We start from the raw sequence: 19,826 nt of genomic DNA, 5'->3' as shown, positions 1-19,826 counted from the left end.
ATTACTGATTTTGGTTGACAGGCGCAGTCACAGGGACAGACGTTAGTATGCCTGCAGAAGCATGTGGAGTCACTGGATCTGGGCTGTCTAAAGCAAGTGCTACGTTTGTCAGAGATACAGGCAGATGATGTGAAGCTCGACCGCCAACTCTACCTAGCCTGCACTGACGATCACCTGCGTTTCTGTCCTGATGTGGCACCTGGCAGTGGGAAGGTATACAAATGCCTGATGCAGCACAAGATGGATCGCACTATGAGTGAGAAGTGTCAGGAGCACCTGTCGCGTCGGCAGAAGCTGATTGCACAGGACTACAAAGTGAGCAGGGGACTGGCACGTGCCTGCAAGGATGACATCCGCGCCTCTCACTGCCGACGCGCTGTGTCAGACGACAAGGAGATCCGACTGGCACAGATATTGTTGTGTCTGGAGAGTGTCATCCGCAATGGTACCAAAGTGTCACGTGACTGCCAGATGGAGATGGTGGACCACCGCAAGATCTTGATGGAGGATTATCGCCTCTCGCCAGAGATTGTTTCACGATGTTCTGAAGATATCTCAAAGTTTTGCACGCGTCTCGAAGTGGGCGGAAAGACGATCCACTGCTTGATGGAGCACACACGGCCAAAGAAGAAGCGAGAGAGAGTGTCTTCACAGTGCCAGCGTGCGCTGGAGCTGCTGGTGAAGGAGACTGATGCTGGAGAGGACTGGCGCGTGGACCCTGTGCTGCGGGAGGCCTGCAAGTCGGTGGTGGATGTGGCTTGCAGCGAAGTGCGTGGTGGGGACGCCCGCGTGATGTCCTGCCTCATGGACAAGCTGGGCACTGATGCCATGACGTCAGCATGCGAGGCTGCACTCCTGCAGATACAGTACTTTGTAGCTCGCGACTACAAGCTCGATCCTCAGCTGTACCGGGAGTGCCAGGATGACGCTGTGCATCTATGCCATGCCAAGAAGGCATGGGATGATAGTGGCCAAATGGACCCTGAGCGTGGACCCCTTGTTCTTCCCTGTCTCTACAGATACGCGTATCACCCACAGAAGAACATGCAGGTTAGTATCCTTCATTCATGTACACATTTGCTATGTGGTTTTTATTTTAGGGAGGTTAGGAATTCGTTTCTCAAGGTCAGGAGGCCAGCAGGTGGGACCTCAACTGCAATGTATGGTGTTATTCGATGACCATGGTAACACTTTTGAAAGCTTTTTTATTAGAGAACATTGAGACGTTGCAAAAAATAAATTTAAAGATTTTTGTGAAAATATGTTTTTTGCATTCCTGATATCGAAAATTTAGTTTCGTGTATGCCATGTAAGATAATTCGGTCTCTGAAAAGGCTTAAAATTTCCCTCAAGCTGACATTTGCCTTGTGACACATTACATCATTTTTATGTTGTAAATCTGTGGTTGTGAGCCATAAACTGATATGTGCATTTTTGCGATTTTTTTTTTTTTTTAATTTTTATTGATATGGGTTACTTAGGTGACAATCTTTAATGTGTCGTAAGCTGATAAGTATATCAATATTGAAGTAGAGTGACAACACTGTCAGGGCATTCCTCGATATCTGATTTGGTAGAAAAACAATAACAGCCAAAGGCTGATACATGGTACTTATGGTATGACATGTTTTTTTTTTCCACTCATTTATATAAGTAAAATGTGATATGTGATTCACGAAAATAAACTATTGTGTTGAAAACATATGTGATTCACGAAAAGAAACTAATTGTGTTGAAATCATATGTGATTCATGAAAAGAAACTAATTGTGTTGAAAACATATGTGATTCATGAAAAGAAATTAATTGTGTTGAAAACATGATATGTGATTCATGAAAAGAAACTAATTGTGTTGAAAACATGATATGTGATTCATGAAAAGAAACTAATTGTGTTGGCTGCACTGAAACCAAGCCAAACATTATGTTGCCTTTACTGTCTTCTCTAGCCAAACATATTATGTTAGCTGCACTGTATTCCTTAGTATTTTCTTGGCTCATATGACGACACTGCATACTTTTTTCATTCTTCACTGGATATAGTAATAAGTAATAACTAATAACTCATAAGTTGTTACTGAGAAATGAATAGTGAGTTCTGGAGGGAAATGATGGTTGAATTAGCAAAGAGTTAATGTTTTGTATTGTATCTTTTGAGGGGACATAGTAATAAAAAAAACAATAATAATAATAATAATGATAATAATAATAATAATAATAATAATAATAATAGTAACAAAAATAATAATATATTAATTTCTATAGACGAAATTAAAATGGGTGGGTCATATGCGGAGACTAAGAGTAAGTCAGAAAATAGGAAAGATTGGAGAATGCTGGGTTTGCAGTGAAAGACCTGCCCTTGGGCAGAACTCTGTGTGTGTGCGTGCGTGCGTGTGCGTGCGCATGTGTTTTTTTTTTTGTATAGGTTATATCGCATGACGTAATCCTGCCCTATTTTCTCTTAACTGAACTATTTTCATTCCATAAACTGGCGTAAACTTGACCATAAAAAGGAAATTTAAACCATAATATCACATGCACGAAACATATTTTTAAAATTAATTTTTTTTTGTCCATTTCCTAAGTATTTTTGTTATTTTATGTCACAAGTAGTGCTAATATCATGGTTTAATTTTTTTTTTTTTTTTTTATGATAAAGTTTATCTCACATTAAAGTTAATTTCCAGTTTGCACACACACACACACACACACACATACATACATACACATAGACCTAGTTTTAACTTATCCTACATATACGATACATAGTTCACATGCACTTGCTATTAATATGTTGCAGGTGCAAACAAATGAATCCCACAGTTTTGATGTAAATATTTTAATTTCAGTTAACAAAAAATGTTACGTTTATTTACAATAGTAACAATCACTAATCTAGCAAAGGGTAACGTTTTATTTGAGCAAAGAGCAAAGTCGTTAACTATTTCTTAAGCATTTATGAAAGTGAAATATTTTTTAATATTAAAAATACAGTCTTTAGATTTTTAATCTTAAACTTGGTGGTGGGGGGGACGGCAATTGCTTCATCCATTTGTATCAGACAGTAGTTTTGATTATATATGTATATTAAAGTGACATCCTATGCAGTGTACTGTGTTGTCTAGATATTTATTTATCAAAGGGAATATTTGTTCAGTGATGTGTTCTTTCATGGATAAATAGTTACTAGGTTCGTAATGCAGTGAAGTTTGAGAAGCTGACTTTGAGTTTTGTCTTCATTATGTAAGAAGCATTTCTTTGATTGAGAGCTCATTGTGATCGGAACTGCTGTTTGCAGCTGAGGCCTGGGTGTCTGGAGGAGATTCGGAGGGTTATGAGGCAAAGGGCTGTCAGCATGGACCTGCAACCTGAAGTGGAGGAGGTGTGTATAGATGACCTGGCAACTCACTGTGTAGGCAAGACTGGTCGAGGGGAGGAAATGGTGTGTCTTCAGGATAAGCTGGAGGAGTAAGTACACAGTTCTCAGTTTCTTTAACATAGTTTTATGAAACTTGTGTGAAAAACTCATGTGTTACACAGTGAAATTCTGTTATATAAGACTTGTAACGAGAAAGTATGTTATTTTCATAGTAGTGATTTTTATTTGAAGTCCATTAGAATAACTGCTTTCCACAACTTATCAGTTCTGACGAGAAGATTGCATAAAGAGTTTCTAATTGTTTTAAAAAATTTCTTAAAAGATCTCTTGCTGCTTAGAGTTTAGCATTTATGAGGACACTGTGAAGAATTGTAGCAATCTATGACAATTGATCATTACTAAGGCTCGGAAGTTGATGATCTAAAAATCACAGAAAAATGACATATAAAATGACATTATATTTATGAAAATATGACATTAAAATTAGGAAAAAAAGATTGCCAAGATTTTAATAATAATAATGATAATGATGATGGTGATTATTATTATTATTATTATTATTATTATTATTATTATTATTATTATTATGATTACTTACAAATGGCTTTTAAGGAACCCGAAGGTTCATTGCCTCCCTCACATAAGCCCGCCATCAGTCCCTATCCTGTGCAAGATTAATCCACTCTCTATCATCATATTCCATCTCCCTCAAATCCATTTTAATATTATCCTCCCATCTACGTCTCGGCCTCTCCAAAGGTCTTTTTCCTCCGGCCTCATTATTGTTATTATTATTATTATTATTATTATTATTATTATTCTTATCATTGTTATTATTGTTGTTATTATTATTGTTATTATTATTATTATTATTATCATTTGTTTTATTATTATTAGTATTATTACTGTTATTATTATTATTATTATTATTATTATTATTATTATCATCATCATCATTATTATATGTATCTGAAATTACATGAATGCACATTTAAATATTAGGAGAAACTGAAATTCTCAAACATATCTCTTATTCAGCATTTCAGTAAAGAGCCATTGCCATTCGTAGGATCTCGAGTTTGAAGGATCATTAGTTGCTTTACTTAGCAATTTTTACTTGTGAGATACAATATGCTGACTGTGGTTGCAGTATTATTTGTTTTGTTCCGTTAAATTGGGGGAAACACGTAACACACATGATCAGAAATTAAGGCTGATGCAACCTGTATGACGTAATCAAATTGCATAAGCAATCTGCAGTAGGTTCTCGAATTTAGACTATGGCTACACCATAAAAAAAGTCTATTCAAAAACAGAAAAGGGCAAAAATACAACAAAAAGTAGACCATTTCCTAAAAAATTCCCAATAGATAATAAAAGACCGAAAAAAAAGCAAAGCAAAATAAAAGAAGATTATATTAGTTGTTGTTCGTGTTGAAGTGAAACGAGTTTGTTTTGCATTCTACAATTTGTGATGTCTTGGCAAAAAGATATTTCATCAACTTCCGAGCCCTAATTATTACATTACATGGAGCTGTTCTGGTGGTAGGTATCTTGTGCTGTTGCTACAGCAGAGAGTTGTTGTTGTAGGCTGAGTCCGCAGTGCAGAGTAGCCGTGTCCAATTTCACAGAGGAGCAGGCAGAACGTGTGGAGCTGAACCCAGTGATCATGTCGGTATGCCAGGGCATGATGGAGCGGCACTGTGATGCCGAGCTGAAGATGGGCACAGACGAGGGCGACATGATGGAGTGCCTGATTGAGCACAAGAACGAGCCAGACATGCGTGCTGACTACAAGTGTCGAGCGGCTGTCGAGCATTTCCAACTAATCTCCCTCAAGAGCTACCACTTCACGTACAAGTTCAAGGAGGCTTGCCGCTCCCATGTAATGCGCTACTGTCCCTCTGCTCGCACCAAGTAAGTCTACAAGAAGACGCATATCAGATTGCAAGAAAATAAATGGGTAAATAAGTTATTCTGTTGTTAGGTAACGAATTTTTAAAATTAGTGGGCCACTAAATTATGGAGTGATAATGCAGACTTTTACTTACTGCTCCATTAACCATCTAATTCTGCTTTTTTAAATTGGCCAGTAGGGTGGGTCGGGTTAATTTGTGTATAAGTTAAAATTAATTGAATAAAACTTTTCCTAATCTTCAAACACATGCCAATTTAATATATATATTGTATACTATCTGTACCCGTGCGCTCTGCTGCACTTATTAGAAATAAATATAAAGTAATTACATAATTAAAATAGAACATCTGGTCCAGGGAGCATTCGTATTTGATAGAAGAATAAATCGTTTAATATGTCACTTAATTTAAATTGTATTTAAATAATTAAAATGCTATCATTTTGGTCCAGAGACCACTCATTTGGTGCAAAGATAATTCGTTTAACATTTTTCTAAATTAGTCTTGAATGCATCCTGTAATAAATCACTCCAAATTATTAGAGTTGATTGTGTACGAAGATCATTTTTATGTTAACCTTACTGTGCATCTTTTTTTTTTTTTTTTTTTTTTTTTGTTAAGTTTATTTTATTCACGCCTTAACATCTGTGGTCATGTCGCGTGTTTAGAATGTGTGGGTATATCAGCAGGCCGTTTTTACTCTTGTTGAGTTCCTGTTTGTGTTGTGTGTTGTAGATGGCTTGTGTTCATGTAACTGATTATAGACTTTGATTAATGTTTTTGGTATTGATAATTGAGGCAGTGATGAATAATGGCATGTATCTTTCCAATCCGGTATTTGCCTTTATGACTAAGGGAAATCATGAATAACCCCAGTCAAATTGGTCGGCCACGGGGTTTGGACCCGGGACCCCCGAATGCGTGTCTCAAATGCTACCTCCTGAGCCAACTCGCTAGGTTGTATGTCATTGTTTATGCAAATAAAAAAATGAGGTACCCTACATAAATATAATTTTAAGAAACACAGGAAATGAATATGGGTAAAAAAAATTTGTGTTGATCACACTGATACTGCTTGGTAAAAAAAAAACTTTCTTTGTTTACCAGAGTACGAAATGACCCAATACATTTGAAGCAATACTTACTTACTTACTTACAAATAGCATAATCATTAGTCTTTTAATTGTGGACTGGAATGGCTTTTAAGGAACCCGAAGGTTCATTGCCGCCCTCACATAAGCCCGCCAGCGGTCCCTATCCTGTGCAAGATTAATCCAGTCTCTATCATCATACCCCACCTCCCTCAAATCCATTTTAATATTATCCTCCCATCTACGTCTCGGCCTCCCTAAAGGTCTTTTTCCCTCCGGTCTCCCAACTAACACTCTATATGCATTTCTGGATTCGCCCATACGTGCTACATGCCCTGCCCATCTCAAACGTCTGGATTTTATGTTCCTAATTATGTCAGGTGAAGAATACAATGCGTGCAGTTCTGTGTTGTGTAACTTTCTCCATTTTCCTGTAACTTTATCCCTCTTAGCCCCAAATATTTTCCTAAGCACCTTATTCTCAAACACCCTTAACCTATGTCCCTCTCTCAAAGTGACAGTCCAAGTTTCACAACCATACAGAACAACCGGTAATATAACTGTTTTATAAATTCTAACTTTCAGATTTTTGGACAGCAGACTGGATGATAAGAGCTTCTCAACCGAATAATAACACGCATTTCCCATATTTATTCTACGTTTAATTTCCTCCCGAGTGTCATTTATATTTGTTACTGTTGCTCCAAGATATTTGAATTTTTCCACCTCTTCGAAGGATAAATCTCCAATTTTTATATTTCCATTTCGTACAATATCCATTTGAAGCAATATTGTTGGGAAATCAACTGAGATACAATAACTAAATTCATGTATGTGTACATTATACATGTTTAGAACACGTTTTTAATAAATTTAGTAATACTGTATATCATTAATAGTTCGGTAGTAAATTACAATTTACAGTTGTGGGGTAATTTGGTTATAATTATAGGTTAATTTGGAACAACCTAGTTTTTTGTTTCAGGTCATGCCACATACACAAATTATGGATTGGTGAAAGAAAAATAAATATACGATCTTGATCTTGATGGGAAATATTTTAAATTAACAAAACAACCCTTATCAAGAACTTAAATATTGGTTGACATTTTTTTAGGCCTAATTAAAATTTTTAAATGCCTATGTAACCTCTGCATTCTGTTGTAGGATGCATACACTAACCTATGGTTGGGATAATTTGATTTTATGACTTTAATGCATGTTTTACGTAAATAATACACATTATACTCAAATTTCCTCATACATGTGGTAAATTGCGTATAGTGAAACTTAGGGTTAATATTATGGTAAGAAAAGGCCAATACTTGAAAATGCAATAGAATCTTCTAGAAGGTCACAGTGCTAACATATAACTTATAGTATTTTTTTCCTCCTCCATTATCATTTCTTTAGAAACACTTCACTTCATTCATGCATTGCTACTTCATCAGCACTCCAAAAATGTAAATTCGAAAAGTGGAAAAAAATTTGACCATACTTCTTACATTTGTTAAAGTGAACTAAGTGTCAAGGAAATGTGACAACTAAATTTCTTTAAGAAACAAATTAATGTTGAGATAAGAATACAATAGAACCTCTATTATCCGTGGTAATGAAGGGGATGGACTGAACGGTTAATCGAAAAAATCGGATAATCCGTACCTTAAAATAGTTTCGTAAATTAAGTGATTCGTAATTTCCTCCGTGGTTTTGTGTTTAACACACTAGGTAGAGAATCAGAAGTTCACTAATTTAAGTTCGGTTGTCAATAATGTGTTTTTAAGGGGCAAAGAAACTTCTTGTAATGGATGTCAGTGAAAATGTAGGAATAGTAAAGGTCTCATGTCGTAGATATACATACTCTATACACTTTATCCTTGATTTCTATTAAATCGCGCACAGTTGTAATATCAGTTTCATATTCTGATGCGAGATGAGCCACAGTTTCTCTTTTCCCAAACCACTCAGTTATTACACTTTTTTCCGATACTTAGCGCAACACATTTTCTTTTGACACATTTTATGTAGGAATTATACAGTGCGGCAATTCGAACAATAGACCAAACTGTGTAAGTATAAAGGCTTGTAATAACACTCGTAGAAAAAAGTACGTATTAATATAACTACAGTAGTACTTCATATGTTTCTGTAGAAAAAAAAAGAGCGAGAGAAAGACGGTCGGATAATCTGCCAATCGGTTAATAGGGTGACGGATAATCGGGTTCTACTGTAGTTCAATTGTCATTTTCTTGTAACTTGCTGAAGAGACTACTGTACTTGTAATCAAACCATGCCAGTTGGCTAATTCATGTTGTGGATAATGATGACTTGTCACTAGTTTCTTTACGAAACAGGTCCTACATAATTTCTTCTAGTTCACAAAATCTATCTTGAGGTTCCTATGAAGCAATTTAACGTTTTTTTCAAGGGTGCAGTGCCCTGTCTATAAGCCTAAGCTGGCCTTCTATGCCTAGATCTGTTCTGTGATGCCACGACCAGTCTTACTGAGTGTAGATTGATGCACTACATAGAGTTGCGTGTGTGTGCAGGTCGGATGTGATTCAGTGCCTGAGCGAGCAGGTACGCAACGACACACTGCGTGATGCCAAGCACTCCATCTCGAAGGAGTGTCGGCAGCAGTTACGTGCTCAGCTCTTCCAGCAGAGGGAGAACATCGACTTTGATCCACGACTCAAGAGTGCTTGTGAAGATGATGTACATAGACTGTGCAGCAAGGTGCAGAAGGGTGGTGGACAGGTGTGTTATAACAACATTATAACATTAGAATATGTATTTATTTACACTGCAAGTGGGCAAGCACCCGGTGGCAGTTGTATACATAATATAAACAATACACAATAAAATTACAGTACACAATACAATTATATACACAATACAATAAGAATATACAATACAATTTAACACAATAATTACATATGTATAGGCCCTACATAAGTTTCAATAGTTTTTCACTTTACTCTCATCTCACTCACTGTAGTGGCACTATGACGCATTTCACTGACACTTTAGGACACATTTCATTAACACTATAAATTATCACTGATCGGAACTATTCACTGCACTGTAAAACCATAACTTCACTGACTCACCTCATTTCACTGATACAACAGTTCAAATAAGACAGATAATTACACCCTTATGCATACTTATAAACAGAACTACATTTAAGCTAAACATTTCTAGTCTAAGGCCCTCTTACACGCTTTTTTTTTTTAATAATTTACAATTCAAACCAAGGGAGTAACTCTTCAGGCTAAATAAATACATGTCACCTTAAAGAAATTAAATGTTAAATGTCACCTTAATTTTAATTTGCACTTTATACACAACTTTTTAAATTATTCTTGAAACTCCTTAAGGAAGGACAGCTCTCAAAGACCGCTGCAGGTAGGTCATTCCAATCATTTATAGTTCTATTTAAAAATGAGAATTTACCTACATCCGTTTTCTGTTTCCTACATTTGATTTAAAAATCATGATCATTCCTACTATAGTATGTTGGCTTTTCTAATAGAGCCATTATGTCTACCCATGCTTTCTGACCTAGATGTGCTCTATATTTTTATTCTTGTTGGTTATATCTTAGACAGTATAGAGAATCAATTTTAATTGGATGTTATTGAAATTGTTGGTCATAAAAAAGAAAAACGAAACATTCATCTTCTTCTTATGGTTTGAAGAACTTGGGTGTTTTATTTTGACTCATTCTGCAACCCCTCCACAAGCAATGAGGTCAAGTATAACATCGATCGTATAGATAGCACCTTGGTGAGTCATGGAATTGATGGTAGTATGTCCCTCTGGTTAAGGACGCAGCAGATTCATGCACGTGAATTTTGAACAGATGCTATCAATCTGAAGAGGCTGCACAGGAACATCACAGGGAGGCATAGGGGTCGTTCCTGTTCATGCGGACTATGTCAGATCTGGATACTGTGGATGAATCGATAAGATATCACCAAGCAGTGAATCACATGCTTGATGAGCGGACCTAAGGTTTTAAAAAATCATCCATGTTGGAGATTGCATAATAAGCCTAAAGGTACGGTCACACGTCGCTACTTTTGCAGCGATGCAGTATAAAAAACTGCGCAACTCTCATACTGCGACATGTGAACAATGGTGCAACCCGAAAAGTAGCGGCTGCCGAACCTGCTGCTCGCTACTTTTCCATGTTGCGCGCAGCTTAGAAGTAGCGACGTGTGAACAGGGTTCTCAGGGTTGCAGCCGCAGCATTTTTGATATCAGTTTTGTTGAAACTTTTGCTGCAGTTGTGATCAGTGTTACCACCCAAATGTGCCAATGATACTTTTATTGTTTGGATGTATTTTAATGTTAGATGTGATGAAAATAAATTATTTGTAACAGTTATTAAATGCACAACACAGTCTGAGCATATTTGCTGACGATATAATTCACTTTTTTAATTTTCTGTAGTGTAGTTTCAAACAGGAGGGTTGCCAACATTGATTACGTGAATATGCTGTTGGTTATCATTTAAGTATATAGGCGTTTTTAAAAGCTTTATAGTAAAAATAATACCAATTTCTGAATACTAGTTAGGATAGAAAAGCAAATAATAGATAAGTAAGCTTTCGCGTGAGTTTCTTAATAATGCGAACATAACCACAAAATGTATATTGAGAAGTCAACACAGAGATGGAAACCTGCAGCATGACTGCGGCTGCAAAAGTAGTGCCTTGTGTGTGAACAGACTCGCAACCTCCAGTTGCAACTTTTGCTGCACTCGGGTTGTGCAGCACGAAAAGTAGCGTGCAGCGTGCTTACGTGTGAACACGACACGCAACTTTTGCAGCTGCAGTACAAAAGTTGCGCAGCAAAAGTAGCGACATGTGACCGTACCTTAAGGCTGTGGTGCTTGCCTATGAGCCCTTCTTCAAAGAAAAGAAGTGTGGTTACATGATTAAATATTTGCCAGCCTTCCAGTCTGAAGCATTGATGTTTTGGAGGTGTTCAGTCATTGGCTTGTTTCACAGGTATTGGAGTGCCTGCAGCACAACAAGCTGTCCCTGGGTGCAGACTGTCATCGTGCAGTATTCAATGTAGAGAAACAGGAGCTCCAGGACAGCTCTGTGGACTACACCCTCATGACCACCTGCCGCCATATGATTCGCCAGTTCTGCCATGAGGAGGACCCCTCACAGGCTCTCGTCTGTCTCAAGGTATTCATGTGATGATGATGATGATGATGATAATAATAATAATAATAATAATAATAATAATAATAATAATTTATGCTTTGAATAGGTGGAAAAATTAAAATATCTTGGAGCAACAGTAACAAATATAAATGATACTCGGGAGGAAATTAAACACAGAATATGGGAAATGCCTGTTATTATTCAGTTGAGAATCTTTTGTCATCTAGTCTGCTCTCAAGAAAGCTAAAAGTTAGAATTTATAAAACAATTATATTACCGGTTCTTCTGTATGGTTGTGAAACTTGGACTCTTACTTTGAGAGAGGAACAGAGGTTAAGGGTGTTAGAAAATAAAGTTCTTAGGAAAATATTTGGTGCTAAGAGGGATGAAGTTACAGGAGAATGGAGAAAGTTACACAACACAGAACTGCAGGCATTTTATTCTTCACCTGACATAATTAGGAACATTAAATCTAGACGTATGAGATGGGCAGGGCATGTAGCACATATGGGAAAGTCCAGAAATGCATATAGTGTGTTAAGTGGAAGGCCAGAGGGAAGGAGACCTTTAGGGAGGCCGAGACATAGATGGGAGGATGATATTAAAATGGATTTGAGGGAGGTGGGATATGATGGTAGAGACTGGATTAATCTTGCTCAGGATAGGGACCGATGGCGGGGCTATGTGAGGGTGGCAATGAACCTCCGGGTTCCTTGAAAGTCATAAGTAATAATAATAATAATAATAATAATAATAATAATAATAATAATAATAATAATAGGTAATAGAATAACAGTGACGAAAATAATACAAAAATAGTGATGTCAATTAAATAATAATAATAATAATAATAATAATAATAATAATGGCAATAATAATAATAATGTGATGAGATAAAGAGGAAGGCAGAAAATAGGAATGATTGGAGAAAGCTGGGTTTGCAGTGAAAGACCTGCCCTTGGGCAGAACACTAATAATAATAATAATAATAATAATAATAATAATAATAATAATAATAATAATAATAATAATAATGAAATGGAAATATAAAAATTGGAGATTTATCCTTCGAAGGGGTAGAAAAATTCAAATATCTTGGAGCAACAGTAACAAATATAAATGACACTCGGCAGGAAATTAAACACAGAATAAATATGGGAAATGCATATTATTATTCGGTTGAGAAGCTTTTATCATCCAGTCTGCTGTCAAAAATCTGAAAGTTAGAATTTATAAAACAGTTATATTACCGGTTGTTCTGTATGCTTATGAAACTTGGACTCTCACTCTGAGAGAGGAACATAGGTTAAGGGTGTTTGAAAATAAGGCGCTTAGGAAAATATTTGGGGCTAAGAGGGATGAAGTTACAGGAGAATGGAGAAAGTTACACAACGCAGAACTGCACGCATTGTATTCTTCACCTGACATAATTAGGAACATTAAATCCAGACGTTTGCGATGGGCAGGGCATGTAGCATGTATGGGCAAATCCAGGAATGCATATAGAGTGTTAGTCAGTAGACTGGAGGGAAAAAGACCTTTGGGAAGGCCGAGACGTAGATGGGAGGATAATATTAAAATGGATTTGAGGGAGGTGGGATATGATGATAGGGACTGGATTAATCTTGCACAGGATAGGGACCAATGACGGGCTTATGTGAGGGCGGCAGTGAACCTTCGGGTTCCTTAAAAGCCATTTGTAAGTAAGTAAGTAATAATGAGATTGATAAAATAAATATAAAAACCATGTATTGAGAGTTAACACAATTTATATAAGCATATAGAAACTACAGAAGAAAAAAAGAAGCGACCGGAAGTTCACTAAAAAATTTCTTTGTATCACAGACAAGAGCAACCACCATATTGATATTATGTTATGCATTATTGGGGGCATGGGGGAAATGAAGCTGAAGATATACATCTGAACATCCTCTTCGAATCTTCTAACATATAACCAGAGAAAGTGAATGCTGAAAAACAAAATATCAGTAAGTCAAACTATTCCTTGTTTCCAAGATAAATACAGTAATAATATTAAAATATATTAATCAGAATACAGTTATAGGTCTTCTCTTTGGTGCTAGAAGTATCACTTTAATACTATACTGTCTTAATTCTAGATTTTTAATTTTTTATTGTACGTGAAGGAAACCAGTAACTTGACTACTAGAGTAAGTTTTCTTTTGAAACGTTGTATGCTCCTTTTTACTGACATTGAAAAATCTTTCTTTTTTTTCAGAGGTACAAGGATGAAACGACATTTGATCCTAAATGTAAGGTAATTGTTGTGAGACGCATGATTGAGCAGAGCCAGGATTACCGCTTTAACCCTATGCTGCAGAAGGGCTGCCATCTTGACATCTCCAAGTTCTGTTCTGATGTGGTGGCCAAGGAACCCCAGGACAGGGAACTTGAGGGCAAAGTCGTCAAATGTCTCAAGGTAAGAAATGTCATCAAGGTGTCTGTATGCATGTATGTGTGTATGTTCACGTCGTCACAATTATTATTTCTTTTGTAGCCAACTATTCATGCTTTCTTCTGACATTCTTGTTCTCTATATACCATAATGATCATGATTTCTGCCTAATCTTTTAATCCAAGATAATACTTACACACAGTTGCAACTTTGGAACTTTTGATGTGGTAATTTGTTTATATTAATTGTATAGTGGGTTTGTTATAATAGTAATTTGTTCATTTAAAAGTTGGTTCTTTGGTTGTAGGTCTTCGCAATAAAATATTTTTCAGCAGTGGTTACTGTGTTGGTATTGTTTATTGTTTTAACTATTTGTAATGTATCTTTTATATTATGAAGTTTATGACCTCCTTCAATTAAATATGTGGTGAATTTAGACCGGTTTCTATTGTACTTAAAATCAGATACATGTTCGCTGAACATAGTTCTGAAATTCCTATGTGTTTGGCCAATGTACTTCTTTTGACAGTTTTTACAATTAAAGATATAAATACCTCCGTTTGAGAAGGTGTCATACCTGCGTATTTATAAATACAATAAAGGATTGCTGATACATACGCGTCGTCGCATTTTTATGCTGTTGTACGTGATTTAAATTACTATTTATATTGGTTTCTCAATCGAATAGAAGATTAATTTGAAAGTGGACACTTTTGGGACCACGTGTTGCTTTGCCAAAGGAGTTGAGGATATTGGTCTTGATGATCAATACCATTGTTAAGTTAGCTATTGGGGTTAAAAAGGGCGCGTCAGCTAGTTTGGTCATTGTTAATCTCGAGAAACAATTGAAAGAAGTGCAAGTGAGTGTGGACCCAATTCGAAGAAGAGGAAGTATGTTAGATATTCAAAATACGATGAAAAGGAGGAGATTTTGATAAACTAGTTCCAGACAGCAAGGGCATCGAACATACCAATTAGTGGCGTTGTTTTGCGTGAGAAAGCTTTAAAAATGGCGGAGGATCTGTATGAACTCGAAGAACAAATAGAGTCATTAAATAATACTACATTATGCAACAAGCCTATAATGAAGGTAATTAAGAAGTGAGTATGGATATTTATGAAATGAGCGCAAGTTTCATAATTTTCATACGAGCTTCTTAATTACCATTATAGGTGAGTTTCATACGACTTTTTATGCTCGACCATATTTCTAACTTGATATTATTAATTTTAATTGTATCTGATCTTCAGCAATGTTCCATATGTTGTGAGATGTGCGCAGACGCGAAGTATTGATTTTTTCCGAGGAACAGATGTCCACATTGACCTTGCTAGGCCATAAGAACCTACAGAGATAACATTGAAATTAAATTAGACATTGAAAAACGAGATGACAAATTTAATTTATTTGAATATTATTTATAATTAACGCTAATTATTATAGTAACAGAACATAACCTTCTGCGACAGTATTGGATTTCCAGCCCCCGTGACTTTTTGCTAATTCTCTTTCGATTGTATATCCGAGAATAATCGATACTTGCGGTTTTATAACGGTAGAAAGCTGACCTGTCATTGGCTGAACAGTTGTAACCTGAGTCGTCATTGGCTGAAAGACCTGACCTTTAATGAGTAGGTGTACTTTAATGACGTGCATTAAAGGTCTGCTACCAGGTGTATAATTACTACGTTTCGGCATGGTCGAGCATAAATAAATAAATCTAGCTTGCTAGATCCCTTAAGGGCAAGGGCCTCCTGATTGACAGGGCTTGGCTCAGTAGGCTTCACTCGTCAAGTGAGCCGACCCTAAGGAGTGTATAAGAGTCATTGCAAAACAAAAATAAAAAACAAACCAAAATATGACTTCACAAGAAAAAAACTAGTGGAAAAATATAGATTCATTCTGTGGGTGAGTTTGTATCAAATAAATAAATTACTGTAGTTTTGTAATACCACTAAACTGTTTCCCTCAATTTACACTTTCTCTCAAATTACACCATTTTTTACTGGTCCCTTGAAAAGTGTAAGAAAAGGGGTTCTGCTGTATAACTCATGGAATGTTTGTGTTATTCAGATCAAGTTCCGGGAACGAAAGTTGAGGGCAGAGTGTGAGCAGCAAGTGGCCACAATACTACGGGAAGCAGCTCTCAACTACCAACTGAATCCTCTATTGGCAGCAATGTGCAAACTCGAGGTAATTTCTGTTGTGATGCTTATTTTTATGAGACTGATTTCCTAAATCCCTTGAGTTTACTTACATATGCATGGAACAATGTTACTTTAATCTTGTATGCATGCTGGAAAAGATTTAAGAGAGAGTTTCTTTTTTTGCATGAACACTGTAACTACAGCAGAGAGTTGATTATCTTACAGACCCTGTATTAAATAAATGGTATGGACTGATAAGCATTACAATAGTAGTAGTATATCCTCTCGCTCCGTTGGGAGCATTGGGCATCTGTGAAACACTTCCATCTGACTTGATTCCTTGCCAACATTTTAATCTCGTTTTATGTTTTGCTGCATGTCTTTACCTCCCTATGATTGTTCTTTTCCAAGTATGTTTAGGTCTTTCTACTTTCCGTTCACCTTGTTCCAGTCCAGTACCTATTTCTCAATAGATTCATCCTCTTTCCTCAAAGTATGTCCTATCCACCTCTACTTTCTCATTTTAATTTGTTTCTCAACTGACTTCTCACCACAAACTTCCCACAATGCAGAGTTACTTATTACTTCAGGCCATCTTGTGCCAATTTTCCTTCTCGTGCAGCGATTTATCAATGTCTGTAATCTATTTGTAATTTGGTTAGTTATGATAAGCATGATAATGTTTTCCTATTGTTTTGGCACTCTTTTATGTTTTCAGTCAAGTACCACTTTTAATTTGCTTTAATGTCTGTTGGCGTGTAGTGAAGTATACACGAAACGTGGTTGTGCAATAAAACGAAAAAGATTGTAATTTTACTGGAAAACGTAGTAGCACTGATGGTGGTAGTCATACAGATGGTAGTCAGTGTTGTCATCGTCATTGCTGTTGTGTTGTTGATAGTTGTTGTTGTCTTTGTGATTATTGTCGTTGTAGGCTAGTGATGTTGTTGTTATTATTATTATTATTATTATTATTATTATTATTATTATTATTATTATTAGTGGTAGTATGTAGTATGGAAGTATCAGCTATTCATAGATTTCAAAAAGGCGTATGACTCGGTTAAGAGAGAAGTTTTATATAATATTCTTATTGAATTTGGTAATCCCAAGAAACTAGTTCGATTAATTAAAATGTGTCTTAGTGAAACTTAGAGCAGAGTGCGTATAGACCAGTTTCTATCTGATGCTTTTCCAATTCACTGCGGGCTAAAGCAGGGAGATGCACTATCACCTTTACTTTTTAACTTCGCTCTAGAATATGCCATTAGGAAAGTTCAGGATAACAAAGAGGGTTTGGAATTGAACAGGTTACATCAGCTTCTTGTCTATGCAGATGACGTGAATATGTTAGGAAAAAATCCACAAACTATTAGGAAAAACGCGGAAATTTTAGTTGAAGCAAGTAAAGCGATAGGGTTGGAAGTAAATCCCGAAAAGACTAAGTATATGATTATGTCTCGTGACCAGAATATTGTACGAAATGGAACTATAAAAATTGGAGATTCATCCTTTGAAGAGGTAGAAAAATTCAAATATCTTGGAGCAACAGTAACAAATATAAATGACACTCGGGAGGAAATTAAACGCAGAATAAATATGGGAAATGCATGTTATTATTCGGTTGAGAAGCTTTTGTCATGTAGTCTTCTGTCAAAAAATCTGAAAGTTAGAATTTATAAAACAGTTATATTACCGGTTGTTCTGTATGGTTGTGAAACTTGGACTCTCACTTTGAGAGAGGAACAGAGATTAAGGGTGTTTGAGAATAAGGTTCTTAGGAAAATATTTGGGGCTAAGAGGGATGAAGTTACAGGAGAATGGAGAAAGTTACACAACGCAGAGCTGCACGCATTGTATTCTTCACCTGACATAATTAGGAACATAAAATCCAGACGTTTGAGATGGGCAGGACATGTAGCACGTATGGGCGAATCCAGAAATTCATATATAGTGTTAGTTGGGAGGCCGGAGGCAAAAAGACCTTTGGGGAGGCCGAGACGTAGGTGGGAAGATAATATTAAAATGGATTTGAGGGTGGTGGGATATGATGGTAGAGACTGGATTAATCTTGCTCAGGATAGGGACCAATGGTGGGCTTATGTGAGGGCGGCAATGAACCTCCGGGTTCCTTAAAAGCCTGTAAGTAAGTATGTAGTAGTATCCAGACGTTTGAGATGGGCAGGGTATGTAGCACGTATGGGCGAATCCAGAAATACATACAGAATGTTAGTTGGGAGGCCCGATGGAAAAAGACCTTTCGGGAGACTGAGACGTAGATGGGAGGAAATATAAAAATGGATTTTAGGGAGGTGAGATATGATGATGGAGACTGGATTAATCTTGCACAGGATAGGGACCGATCGCGGGCTAATGTGAGGGCGACAATGAAGCTGTGGTTCCTTAAAAGCCATTTGTAAGTAAGTAAGGTAGTATGTTTTGAAGACCTCATCTCTCATTTACCTTTTACATTCCAGTGTTGGAAGAATAAGTGAAAACATTAAAATAATTTGAAGCCATAGATGTAGCTCAGGCGGTAGCACATTTGACTGCTGATCCAGAGTTGCACATGCGTGTGGATTCGATTGCCACTCAGTCTGATTATTTGGTTGGGTTTTTCAGATGTGAATGTCAGGTAATCTGTGTTGAATCTTCGGCTTTATCTCATCAAATACCATCTTGCTATCACCAATTCTATCGACACTGAATAACCCAGTAGTTGATACAGCGTCATTAACCTTTTGCTGTTTAGGCCATCAGAGTAACGGTAGACAAATTCATTAAGTATCCTTGTGTGGGTGATGCAATAGAAACGAGGCTTCCAAAGCATAGAATGGAATCTCTAACGTGGTTTTAACTAAGAGACCATGTTCTGCCATCTGTTAGGAGTCGAAAGAACTATATTCCATTGCTCTCTCTCTGCCTTGTGGCGCTATTTAAAGAAAAAAATTCGAGATTCTACACAAGAAATTCTCGAGTCAGTGAGAAGCTTTCATGAACATGATCACATGATATGAGGATTCAAGGGTGTGTAAAGAGATTGCTTCTGCAAGCAGGGAGGCTTGCGTTTTCCGTGATAATGAACTTCTGGCAGAATTAGATGTAAATTAGTGGCCTTTACAGACAACCCTCATTTATATGTGTTGCATATGGTATATTTCACACATTTTAAAATGGCAATTTCTGAAAATATGGATCATCTGTAGTGATGTATATCATTGTTGGTGAGTGTTTAGGCAGTTTTGCATTAATCTTCGTATGGTATTATTTACTTATAGAATATGGCTGTAAAACGGTATTTGTCGAATACAGGGGGGAGAGCCATTAATCCTTCCCATTGAAGGCTTTAAGGAACCAACCTGGACAAATACCCAATGTCCAATCCCTACCTTCCCGTGGTGCAGCTGTTAGTAAGCATAATTTTACAAGCTGAACTAAAGAGAGGGGCTACTCATCAATTAGCACCGGTTAGCTTGATGAATTAATGACCGAATTTGGTATAATTTTCCTCTATTCAATACCTAATTCCCTCTTTACCCTTTCCTATCCAGTCCTCTGACTGAACTCTTACTTTCTTCGACCCCGACAGCATTAGAGCATTCGAGGCCTAGGGGTTCATTTCACTTTCCTTCCTACCCTTCCTACTTTTCTGTTCCTAGTGCTGACCTGCTATGGCACTAAAATCGTCCT

At 36.7% G+C, this 19,826-nt stretch overlaps 1 protein-coding gene across 1 annotated transcript in view; it reads left to right on the top strand.

Annotated features, from left to right (window-relative positions):
- Positions 1-19,826, top strand: part of Glg1 (golgi glycoprotein 1) — a 55,799-nt gene that overhangs the window by 15,773 nt on the left and 20,200 nt on the right. The window contains exons 3-9 of the mRNA XM_069842212.1: positions 22-1,050; positions 3,301-3,470; positions 4,972-5,298; positions 8,939-9,146; positions 11,408-11,593; positions 13,812-14,012; positions 16,063-16,182. Coding sequence (XP_069698313.1) covers positions 22-1,050; positions 3,301-3,470; positions 4,972-5,298; positions 8,939-9,146; positions 11,408-11,593; positions 13,812-14,012; positions 16,063-16,182 — 2,241 coding nt within the window. The remainder of the gene's footprint in view (positions 1-21; positions 1,051-3,300; positions 3,471-4,971; positions 5,299-8,938; positions 9,147-11,407; positions 11,594-13,811; positions 14,013-16,062; positions 16,183-19,826) is intronic.

The sequence above is a fragment of the Periplaneta americana genome, chromosome 12, assembly GCF_040183065.1.
Source record: "Periplaneta americana isolate PAMFEO1 chromosome 12, P.americana_PAMFEO1_priV1, whole genome shotgun sequence".
NCBI classification, from domain to species: domain Eukaryota; kingdom Metazoa; phylum Arthropoda; class Insecta; order Blattodea; family Blattidae; genus Periplaneta; species Periplaneta americana.
This window is presented reverse-complemented; position numbering and strand designations above follow the sequence as displayed.